The 12020-nt window shown below is 39.4% G+C and overlaps 1 protein-coding gene across 2 annotated transcripts; it reads right to left on the bottom strand.

The window, feature by feature from the left end:
- Positions 1-2395: 2395 nt before the first annotated feature.
- On the bottom strand, positions 2396-8711 carry get4 (guided entry of tail-anchored proteins factor 4). Of its 2 annotated transcripts, none has more exons than XM_041973946.1 (9): positions 8386-8711; positions 7279-7357; positions 6904-6985; positions 6391-6540; positions 3794-3932; positions 3452-3592; positions 3282-3357; positions 3070-3142; positions 2396-2518 (listed from the first exon to the last, which is right to left on the bottom strand). In XM_041973946.1, the coding sequence occupies exons 1-9, from the start codon at positions 8523-8525 to the stop codon at positions 2430-2432; spliced, it is 969 nt and encodes a 322-aa protein (XP_041829880.1). In that variant the 5' UTR covers positions 8526-8711; the 3' UTR covers positions 2396-2429. The 2 variants fall into 2 exon arrangements, with proteins under 2 accessions (XP_041829880.1, XP_041829881.1); XM_041973947.1 differs by lacking the exon at positions 8386-8711 and adding an exon at positions 8033-8307.
- Between the last annotated feature and the right edge of the window lie 3309 nt (positions 8712-12020).

Below are 12020 nucleotides of genomic sequence, written 5' to 3'. Positions count from 1 at the left end.
CTTGAACTGCTTTTTAAGTACACAAACGTTTTTGCTGTCAAGGGTAAAACTGAAAAAAAGAGCGAGGAAGCCATGCGACATTCTCAAACTTCTCAGTTGTTGTTTATTTAATGTAATAGTGAGCTGGTAAAAAGGCAAAACACTCCGCTTTAGTTCTCAAAGAACAAAATAATTAAACACAAACAGCAGCGTTGATGTTCACTGAAAAGTCGACTTTTGGTCACATCTCTCCCGGGACAAATTAAATTAAAATTGCTTTCAGGTTACTAAAAGAAGAAAAATGATTTCATGAAGTTCAGCTCCCGACCTACCAAACTTTATTAACACTAAATAAAAACATGCACGTGTGTCTTAAACACTGATCACCTAATCGCCTGACCTCTTGACGGAAATGTGCAACATCAGCTGGTTGCCCGAATCTGACTCCTAACTTCGTTTTATTTAAACGTTTCTCTGAATGTTGGGATTTTCTCTCTAGTTTTTAATGGCAGGTGCTGTTACCGCTGACAACTACAGCACAGGTCTCTACACCATTAGCTTGATTAGCTCTGTGTGTGTGCAACAATCAGTTCTGTATGAGATACCAAAATATTAAAGCTCGCAATTTCATGTAAAATGTTTAAATGAACCAAAAAGTTGGCAATTCAATAAATTAAGACAACTAATTATCAGCAGAGTTGATTCTGAATTTATGTAAACTAAATCAAATAAAATCACTCAACCCCCCCCCCCCCCCCAAAAAGAGAAGGTTTTAACTAATCTACTGAATTATTCCACAATATTCTGGTTTGTTTGCGGTTTATTTTATGTCTATATTAATATTGGCCATTTGCAGTGTCCACAGACCAACAAATAATTACAAAAAAAAAATACAGAGATCACTCCATTTTGGAAGACCTGTAGACATTCCTGTAGACACAACAGCAGACTGACAAGATCTAAGCTGATCAAACAACTCTATGAAGACAAAACCTGAAAAAAAAAAAAATCCCGTGATGTAAGCAAAGCTGTTTCCTCAAAGGGTTCGTGACTTCATCCCCGATGAGCGGCAGCTGTTGTACGATTCATGTTGTCCTGATCCACCACCAAGAAGAACCGTCTTAAAAAGACAGACGAGAAGTTTAAACAGCCTCTCAAACGAGGCCGTTTCAACCCTCTCATAGATCATCTGGCAGAATCGACACGTTTCATGTCCATCAATGGCTACGTTTACATGCACGGCAATTTTCCAATAAGAATTCTGAACTTTAACAGGTTATTATGAGTAACTTTTGGACTGGTTTTTATAGATCAGGTGGACTTTTTCTGCAGCGGAGTTGATGCAGAAAAAGAAAACAAGAGGACATCTTTAAGATGTGGATATAATGAAAGTTGACGGGTGGTGTAGGGGGACACAAACACTATGTTCTGTGACATGTAAACAGGAATTTGAGTGGATTATACTACATGCAGCTCATGAAAGCAATATAAGAATATTATTTAGAGTAAGGTGAATAGCTGGAATATTGATGTGCATGTAAATACACCGTAGCCATTGTTAGAACTTTATATTTTAAAGTTTTTGGTGAAAAAAAAAAAAAAAATCTGGATTTGTTTTCATATGTTGCACCAGAACTTAGCTGCAGCTGAGCAAGTGCACCATTAAATGTTCAGTGACCTCAGCTGATTTGTCTACAGACAGCTGTTTGCAGACACAGAATAGGACTCTACAATCTACATTAAGTGTTTGGTTGATATTTAAGGTGCAAAATGGTCTCTGGTAATAACATCCACAGAGCTGTGATGTCTTTATGTCCATAAAACTAGAGTTGAGATCCTGACACAGCCTTGGCTACAAGTACATTAAAATTACTACCAACAAAAAAACTTAACGGAATAAACTGCTAGAAACTTCTAGGCTCTGATCGAGCTCCGTGGGGCTCTCTGGCCATCGAAATACTCCAAAACTGATGTGAGCTGATTAAACAAGGGGGTAACACTTGTGATGCTGTCTAATCCTCCCCATCTAGAAACTTCCACCAGCTCCACGGAGCAGGTTTTCCCAGGACAAGGATAGTTTGTTTTCTCCTTTTTAAAAATCATACACCTCTAAATAGAGAGCAAGAGTCCCAAATTAACACACACAATAAGGAAAAAAATGGTGGTTATGTTAAAATAAAGTCTTACAACAGTTCAACATGGGGAGAATTTGCGGTTTGGCGCAGTAAGTCCAGGCAGTGCTGACCGGGGGGGGGGGGGTTTCTTGGCGGAATGATTTTGCACTGGATGGCTGGGATGGTGGGAGTTTGTCAAACAGCACGCCTTTGAAAATGCAAACCAGTGTCTCGCTCTGACCCCTCCCACCGTGGAGGTGAAGGAGGGAGGCGGGGCGGTCTTCCTCTTCTTTTTTTTTTTATTTTTGTTTGTTCTGCTTGTCCTTGGCTGCAAGCTCAGTCTAGTTCTATGGGGCTGCTGTCCTGGGCTTCTTCGGCCCCGTCGTCCTCCTCACCAGATCCCATCAGGCTGTTCAGCAGATTTCCTGCCGGGTAAAACATACCTATCATTATGACTGTAAGAGCTTCCGTATCAAACAGTGTGTCACGTACAACAGATAGCACATTCATCATTTCCTGATTTACATGAAGAGGTTGATTGTGCTGCTTTCTAAAACTCCTCAAAGCAAAAGAAACTCCTTCCAAACATATTGGAAGGAGTTTCTAATAGTTGTTTTTTTCTTTGTTACTGTGGGAGACTACAGTCAGTCATCCAATCTACCAAGCAACTCAAAACAAGAGTGAATACCAACAGGGGATTTTGGCTGATTTTTTTATTCAACACCCACAAGTTTAGCTGTGTTGCTCATTCCACAGAAGCCTTGCAAGTTATACCTTGTTGTAAAGGTGACTAATCAGGCTTTCCAACAATGTATAATAAAAACCATTTGGTATTAATAAAGGGGATAAACAATCAACTAAACATAAACGTCCTTAATTTTTGTGCCAAGTCTACTTTCAGTAAACAGAAGCCACAACTCTTGCAACATTGACAATAGATCCTTTCTGTTCAAATTTACAGCATTGTTCAACTCACCTAGCAGACCGCCGTATGATGGAGACTGTTTGGGTGGAACGCCAAAGAAAAGCTGTCCTATTCTGTCAAGATACTGAGGATTGCATGTCCAAACAAGAAGAAAGAGACTAATTTCATTTATGTTCCAGCATTATATAGACAAAAAACAAGAATTTTCACCTTCTTCATTCAGGAAAAGGTGAAGTTTGCAAGCACAGCACATTAAGGCTCACCTCATTATACATGGGGTCCCTCTTCAGAGAAGGCTGATATTGCTCGCATAACACTGTGAAAACTGTTAATTTACCCCTAAATGGAAAGAAGAGAAGGGAAATATACCGTATATATCCTACCGCTTGCAATTCTTACAAACACAAGAGTTCAATATGAGACAATTCCTCACCCATCCACTGCCAGCAGCAGAAACCAGATAAAGTTTAGTAGAGGCTGGACAAAGGGAGGGCCCTTTTCTATGGACGGGTGTTTCTCTGTGTATGTGCTGAACACCACGGAAGCGCTGCTTTTGTTCTTTAAGCACAGAAACCTGGAGGGTTTGAGAGTTAAGAGTAGGACAGAAATAGAAAGAAGGCATGAGAGATAACAACATCTGAGAGTGTGACAGAACAAAAACAGAGAGCTCAGACTCTTTACACTTCACAACACTGATGATTTTCAACTTTTTACCAGTAATAAAATCACCAGTTCATGTGTGTGTTTACCAGAGCAGGAATGACAGTCCACTTACTGAAGGACAGCCTGCACCACAAACATGTCGACTTCGCTGCGGAAGCCTCGGGACGTTGAATACTCCACTAGCATCTGTGCACAGCCCTCCCCATCAGATGAATGCAGGAAGTGATAACGAGACTCACTGTAGTTTTGCTCTGAAAATATGAGAAAAACAAATTATAAAAATAATTAGGACATGCATGAAGAGGCCGGGAACTGACTGGGAGACAAGTGGGCAGATTTGAGGAGCAACTGGGGTTACATCTGGTTAATGGTCACTGGTCTCCCCCCCTCACAAATGAGAATGTGATGATATAACAAAAAATTTAAACCAACAGGAAACAAAAAATTATACATCCATCCATTTTCTATACCACTTAGCCCAATTGAGGGTCAGGGGAGCTGGAGCCCATCTCAGCAATTAGCAGGCGAGAGGCAGGGTTCACCCTGGAAAGGTCGCCACTTTATTGCAAAAAAAAAAAAAAAAAAAAAAAAAGTGGAGGCATTGCTGGTGGTGGCTGTCCAGTATATAGTCCATCGACATGTATTATTCAAACAGTTAATTTGGTGTTGTCATATGTCGCCGCCCTCATACTTCCATGCATCTTTTGCGTTGCCATGGTTGTCCACTAGTGGGCAGTGTTAAGTTCAGAGTTCACTCTGGCTAGCCGACGTCAGCTTCAGTCACCATTTGGTAGCGGTAATGCTTCACTATCAACTTTTTTTCCCCAACTGCCCAACACGCCCTAAACACTCGCATTTAGTCTTTGTTTAAAAGATCATGCAATTTCTACAGTTGTGCTTGTCTTCACTCTTCTTCATCTGCTTTTTGTCCTCTTCCTGAGCCTCTTCTTCTTCTTCTCTGGTTTGTTCTTCTGCTCAGCATTGCCCCTGGGATTTCCAGTGGTACTGCTCCGTCTTCTGGGTCATGCGAAGGGTAGCTAAGCTCCCTGAAAACAGACCAAATTACGCGCATAACGGACAAAGGAGACGGACGAAACTGTCCGTCCTTCTGCGTATCCATTTTCAGCATTGAGCATAAATGTGCCTCAAGCCATTTTCTTGTTAAAACTTTCTTAGTAGCAATCAATAAAATCTTGGTCAAGTGCAAATCATCATTCACAACACAATGTTTTATATTATAAATGCACAAAGTTTTAAAAGTATTTAGAATTTGACAGCCCAAAATTTTACTGATAACAGAATTGAAACTTTTTTTTTTAGGAATCTTGGCTTTTCAGACTCTTCCAAAAGAGCATCATGTGCTTCCCTTTTCCCACAAACTGTCCAGCATTGGAGATTAGCTTAGCTTGTTTGCTCTTTATTTTAGGTGTAATAAAGAATTATGTAATATGTTTATTTATTTAACCTATTTTAACAGAAAAAAAAACATTAGGAGCCAGCCTGGGAAGTACCAGAAAGCACTCATAGGACAGCAAAAAAAAAAACCTAAATAAAAATCGTCAAAGTTCTTCAGCTAGTTGTTGTATTGTGGATTTCACCCATAGCTGCCCATCCTTAACGTAAAAAAAATCCTTTATTTCTCTCTCCCATTTTTCTTTTATATATTTGGTTGACAATGATGTACTTTCTCTTAAAGTTTTATATAATGTTGAGATTTCCATTAATTGTAACCCTTTATGTGCTTTAAGTACACAGTCAAGCAAGCAAGGGAACTTCAGTATCTTTGCTAAGTTCCCTCTGTGACTTGCTTTGTTTAACTTTTATCAAACCATACATCCAGGGTATGAGATGTTAGAGGATCAAGGTCTGAAGTTTTGATTGAAGTTGTTTTTTTGTTACGGGGCATTGAAAAGCAAAGTGAAGGGTTAAAAAGTTGAAACTGTGTAGTAATGCTAGTGTTTTACTTCTCATGCTATGTCTTGAAAAGCTATTCCTGCAGTGTCAAAGAAAGATTTCCTCAGCTGAAACACCCAATGTTGAGACTATGGCATGTTTTCCTCCACTGAAAGCAGCCCACACTGTTTTAACATACGTCACACACACAACTGCTGTGTGGTAATCTAATGTTTACACTGGATTTGTCAGGATTAAAACCAAGCTTAAGTCTGACAATGAAAATGTTTTATTACAAAGATTTCTTCTGATGAACTCTATATAGTGAAAATAAAAAGTAGTCATAAGAATATGTTGAGCTCCAGAAGCCAAAGAGCGGTGAACAAAGGCAGACCTCTCGATGCATGTTTCCCCCTCAATCAGGAACAAACATAAAAAGACTTTCACTGAAAAGCCAATTGAGGGTTTATCTCTATGCAAGGCACCACTCATTTTACAATCATGCTAAGATGAACTATTTTAAGAAGAGTAGAAATGTTAGAAAAAATATCCATGTTTTGTCTGCTAGACCTTTTGAATTTTTGTGCAAAAATGAAGCCAACACAGATGTGTTTCTAACATCACTGTAGGCCTTTTCCACAACAGGCTTGTCATAGCAGGAAAAGCTTAAACTCACTGCATTCCTTTACAGAGAAAAGAGCCCTGCTTTGTGCCATCTTGCTCAATAAATCTTTTAGTTACATTACCACAAAATGCAAACCACAAATTATGAAATTTGGTATTTACAGAGCCTTGATGGAGTAATTTGCTGATTACCTTTCCACAAGGTGACAGCCAGCAGCTGATGGAGTTTTGGGTGACCTAACTTGCTGGATCCTCCTGTAGACCATTTCAAGGCTCTGGACACAAATGCTGCTCGCTCTGGAGAGTTCTGATCCATCAGGCTGAACAGCTTTGCCAGGTGTTCTGTTCCACAAACCCCAAACACAGAGTTTATAGCACTAGCATTTAACAGTGGCTTTATGAATTCGAACAGCTCAACCAGATAAATAAGGCAAAATAAGCAATGGAATAACAAGCCATCAGCTGCAGTTTAGCTTCAAGCCCCAGTCACACAAACCAGGGTTTTGAGTCATATTTTAACGACTTTTAATGTGCATCCTGCTTTACAGTACACACTGATTACAATTAGGGCCGTCAACTTTACATCACTCACAATTAAAAGACAGTGGATACAAAAAGCATAGTACAAAAAGATTTCAGTTATAAAATGCTTGGTGCAATAAACCACGGCTGTCTTTTAAGTTGCATTTATAGTTAGTCACCCACCTAATATTTCATCTTCAACTTTTGTATCAGATTTTTCCAAAACCTCCAGCACCAGCATGGACAGGTCTGCTGCACTGTTTTGCTGGGAAAAAAAACAATACACGACCAATTTGATCTTTTAGACAATATCTTCTATCTGCTGTATGAATTAGCATAATCAATCAATCAAAGCACAACCTGAAATGTGTGCACTCTTAGGCTACAAAGCAAAAGTCCTTTTTACCTCTGCATGCAGATACTCTCAGAACTCAAGTATTTTACTCATATGTGATCCTCACAAAACTTTTATTCCCACTACATACACTGTACAATTATATGACAAGACAATACGGACTTATTAGCGTTTAGAGACAAAAATTCCACTACAGTTCATACCTGGTTATAGCTGAAGAACAGCAGCGCACCATTATACATCAGTTCTCTTGCCTCAGCATGTTTTGCCTGTGACATGTACCTGAGAGAAGAAGAGAGTTTACACCTGAGATTACATTATCAGCCATTTCCCTAGTTCACTCATGATCAACCCTGCACTTCAAATTAAAAATTGCGTTAATTATAATACTTGTATTGAAGGCAACATCCCATTTATAGTGCATAAAGATTCTTGTTTGTAAAGTAAAAAAATAAAAGGTGACACTATGATCATGGCAATTAACCATAAGGAGCAGTAAGCTAATTAAGTGGGTGGGTACCAAACTAAATCATTTATATGAAAAGGTACATCTTTTTATTAACAGAGTTCCCTTTAAAACACTTCGATTACTACACTGAGTTGCACAGACAGCCATTCAGTTAGCAGTATTATTACTAATAATTTTGCGATGTTGAAGATACGGGATCGTTGTGAGACTGTTACTTATCAAAACAGCAAACAATAACAACCAGGTTAATTCTGACTGGGCATATTCTACATACTTTCAATATGGGTAATAACCACCAGAAGATAACCAGTTATATACCAAGACTAAATTAGACTAAGCAGAAACATGTCTGACCGTCGTACTGGTGGTCAGAACGGTGGTGTAGAATGCGGCTAGTTAGCTAAATGCTAACACAGCTGGCTAGCTTTAACGCACATGTTTAGGTATTCACAAGCTAACCTTAACAGCGTTATTAGCCACTATAATACCTTAATTTAAAGTGTAAGTATTCCTTCTCATAAAACACAAAGACAAGCTGTCTAACTGTCTTTTGTAAGTAGCTTTGCTAACATGACTCTGCTATCATTAGCTTGCTACCTGTCTTGTTGCTAAAAATGTAGCTAGCCAATAGAAGTAGTTAGCCGAAAAGGACCGAAACAACGGCTGTCCAACCATACAGATGGACCAACATAAGTAGGTGGGTCCGCTGTGAAATCCAACCAATCACCTAGAAGCAGCGGTGAAAGCAAGGCTGACAGCAGAATGATCTGGAACAGGCAGGCCTCGAAGCCAAGTGACTGTTACAACTGCACATAGCCACAACCACAGAGCTAAGTCTTACCTAAAAAACAAAGTCCTATACATCTGATGTGCTTCATAGTAATCTCCTTTTTCTACGCTGGCACGTAGTTTTCCTTCGACCCTCTGGACACCTCCACGGTTTCTGACACTGGAGGACCTCAGAGACTCCGGCTCCGACATGGTCGCTCCTTTTTGCAGCAGCAACTCTACGCGAGTGTTGACAGAGCAACCCCGGAAAGCTTTTGAGGAAACTGACCCCCGTCGGATGCCGTAGCCGGTGTGCTGCGGTTAAGTGGCTGGGAGCCTGGGAAAAAGGGCAAATCTGTGACCATCAGAGATCCCTGAAGGGGGCATGGTTGGGTCAAGGTTAATTTAAGAGAAGTAAAACTACTTGATCACGTGGAAGATGTTAATCTTCTATAAAAATCCAGGCATTTTGCTTAGGTAAACAATCCAAAAGCTGCTGCAATTTCTTTTGCTATTCATATATTGCTAAAACTTCATTTCAGTAGATTAGATAGTGAACACAGGTAATAAATAATACAAATTGTGAGACTTCTTCAGAGACTTAATCCTATTTTTCTTTTCCTATTAAAACGTTGATCAATTAGTTATTGTATAAACTCTTAAATTTAGCAAAACAAGAAAATAAAATTAATGGTGCAGAAGACGCTTTTTTTCCAGTTTCATCTCCTTTCCTCCTTATCGCACCTTTTAAACATTGTGAAACATCAACATTGTTGGAGACATACTGTAAAAAACACATTCATTGTCTTACTGACCACTAACAACAGTTCACGCTCAGAGAACTCTGGCATTTCTGAACAGTTTATATACACTCACTACAAAGACCTTATTGTGTACACCTTACTAGTAGTAGGTTGGACCCCTTTTTGCCTGATCCAACAAGGTGTTGGAAACATTCTTCAGAGATGATCCTTTTATCCTGCTGGAAGAAGGCATCAGAAGATGGTACACTGTGGTCATAAAGGCCAGCAATGGTCAGCAACAATACTCAACTTTGTTGCAGTGTTTAAACCATGGCATGTTGGTCCTAAGGGGCTCAAAGTGTACCAAGAAAATACCATTACAGTTGTGCATTCAGAGTTGGCATTCTCCATACCCCCTACAAGGATCCAAAGCAGACAAAGAGTGCTCCAAGGCCAGGGCAACCAGCAGCTACCAAGGAACATGGAACCCAAAAGACAGCAGAGGTAGGCCCCAGCCGGAAACCCCCTTGGCCACGGAGCACAGGCCCCAGGGGACCAGGGATGATGACCCAGCCAAGCACCTGCCACCCAGACTTGAGTCGAAGGCATATGGTTATATGTCGGCATGTTTCTCAAGCAGTGTCACCTAAAAGATTAATGGTCAGGTGGGTCCAGCAGAAGTTTCCTGAATCTTTGGCACTTGCTTTTTTTTAATACCCAATCCTGACACCCTTACCTGTCACCAATTAACCTGATAATTGTTGCATCTGCTGGAATGGTGTTACTTCTGTGTTTATTAGATTTTCTGCATTTCTTTGGCTCTAATTAAAGACAAGTTCACAATCTGTAACAGATCTGGCTCCAGAGTCTTTGAGACCTTTTGGAAAAAAACAAACCTCTGGGCAGGATGTCCAAACAGCAAGAGGAGGAAACTGTGTCATGGTGTTTAAACTGGTTTTCAATAGACACAGTATATTTCCTGAACCTGTTGCTGGTGAACCAACTGCTTGTCTGATATTCTGGATTTTGTCTGTAAAGAATTTGGCAAACTGGTTGAATAAAGTTCAGTTGCTACTGACACAGGAGGGTATGTTAACCTGCCAACAGCAGCGAATGAGACCCGAGCATTATGATAGTTTTTGCTAATAATGTCAAAGAAATAGGACTTCCTTGCATTCCTCAGTTGTAAATTATAAGAGTGAAGTTTCTCTTTATACATGTCATAATGAACCTGTAGATTTGTTTTTCTCCATCTGTGCTCACATTTACGACACTCTCTTTTTTTCATTTTTTACTAATAAGGAATTTCTCCATGGAGACTTTTTCCATCCAGTGACAACCTTCACCTTAATAGAAGTAATGGCATCCATAATATTTGACATTTTAGCATTAACCCATAAGAGTCTAATGTGACATATTTGTCACACACAGTTTCTGAGACATTTTGCTTCAATTTATGGTTAAACTTTGCTTAAAATCCTGTTGAACACAATCTGATACTTGTCTTCTGTCCCCTAATAGATACCCAGAAGCAGAAAACCACATTATAATATTTTTAAACTATCACATGGTAATAAATGGTAGATACCCACCCAAAATTTTTTTTAATTTTTTTTGTTACATTTTGTTAAAGGGCCAAATAAAGACCTCATATTAAAAAAATGGACTTTTCTTTAGATTTTTTCACGGGTCAGGCCTTTATGGGTAAAAACTAGTGACAAGGTCATTGACTGAACCCCCTTGACACGGCATGTGTTAAAGAGAAGACTATACTATACTATACTATACTATACTATACTATACTATACTATACTATACTATACTATACTATAGTTAGTAAAATAGCATAATTATATTCTCTGATAATTACACAATACTACAATAGATACAAAAATATTGCAAAGTTCTTCCAGTCCTCTTGGCATGACAGTTGGAGTTAGGTGGAGAATTTCCGTTAACTCGGAAACTGTAGATGCCAGTGAAGTCACTGTTTCCCTAGTTACTGTGGATCTGGCAGGCAACTGAACACTGCTGTCTGGATTCTGCAGGAAGTCAGGGGACACTTGTTAGTAATGAAGAAATTAGAGACTTTATCTTTGAATGTAACCAATAACAAAAAATGTATGGCAACAGGCAAAACATTAGGTCACTCATACATATAGGTAGTTCAAATGTTTGAAACCAGGCACTGTTTTGATCATAACCTGCTGACTCCACAGCTATAATCACCTAAAAATGAACAGACAAAGATCACATGTGCACTGTGGAAATGGTATGTCACACTGAATGCCAGAAAATGTGTGATTTACATAAAACTCCCATGATGCACTTATTGTTTGTCTGTTGGGGGGCAGGTTTTTTGTTGAGTGGCCAATAGTGATGGCCACATAGGGAGGGAGATAATTAGATGTCCAAGGTCTCCTGCAAAAATAAAGCATTCACCTGTTTTCAGTTCTGAATGTCACAAAGAGCAGAAGATTAGATATTTTAGTCAACATAGTTAATAAACAACAAGTTGTGTCCATGTTTCATACTTGACACTAAACTACACTATAAGATGTATAGCTGTAAAGCCTTGGCTTCTTTCTGTCTACCCACCACCTGCAAAAAATATATAAATATATATTTGTTTTTTTGAAGAAATTTTGGGCTGTAGTGGCCTTTATTTCAATAGTAGCTGGACAGGAAAAGGGGTCGGAAAGAGCAGGGAATGACCTGCTACAACAGCCCGAGGTTGGGACTTGAGCCTGGGCTGGCTGGACCAAGAAACTGTAGCTTCTGTACACTGGGGTGGTTGCTTAGCCAGTTGAGCTACACATATCTTTGTCCACCTAGATTAGATTAGATTAGACTGGACTTCATTAATCTCACAGTGGAGAAATTCACTCGTTACAGCAGCTCTTATTACAGAATAAAGTGCAGAAAGCAGACAGAATAAGGTGAACATGCATCACAACAAGAAGGT

This window comes from Melanotaenia boesemani, chromosome 21 (genome assembly GCF_017639745.1).
Source record: "Melanotaenia boesemani isolate fMelBoe1 chromosome 21, fMelBoe1.pri, whole genome shotgun sequence".
NCBI lineage: Eukaryota > Metazoa > Chordata > Actinopteri > Atheriniformes > Melanotaeniidae > Melanotaenia > Melanotaenia boesemani.
Note: the sequence above shows the minus strand (reverse complement) of the source record. Positions and strands in the feature narration are given on the sequence as shown.

What these genes read in the sequence shown, in the direction of transcription:
- get4 (XM_041973946.1), bottom strand. Translation starts at nt 8,525, where the DNA reads ATGTCGGAGCCGGAGTCTCTGAGGTCCTCCAGTGTCAGAAACCGTGGA. An exon ending in TATAGGACTTTGTTTTTTAG is followed by an intron (nt 7,358 to 8,385) that starts GTAAGACTTAGC and finishes TTCTTCTCTCAG; the next exon opens with GTACATGTCACAGGCAAAAC. An exon ending in GGGACCCCATGTATAATGAG is followed by an intron (nt 3,143 to 3,281) that starts GTGAGCCTTAAT and finishes TGCAATCCTCAG; the next exon opens with TATCTTGACAGAATAGGACA.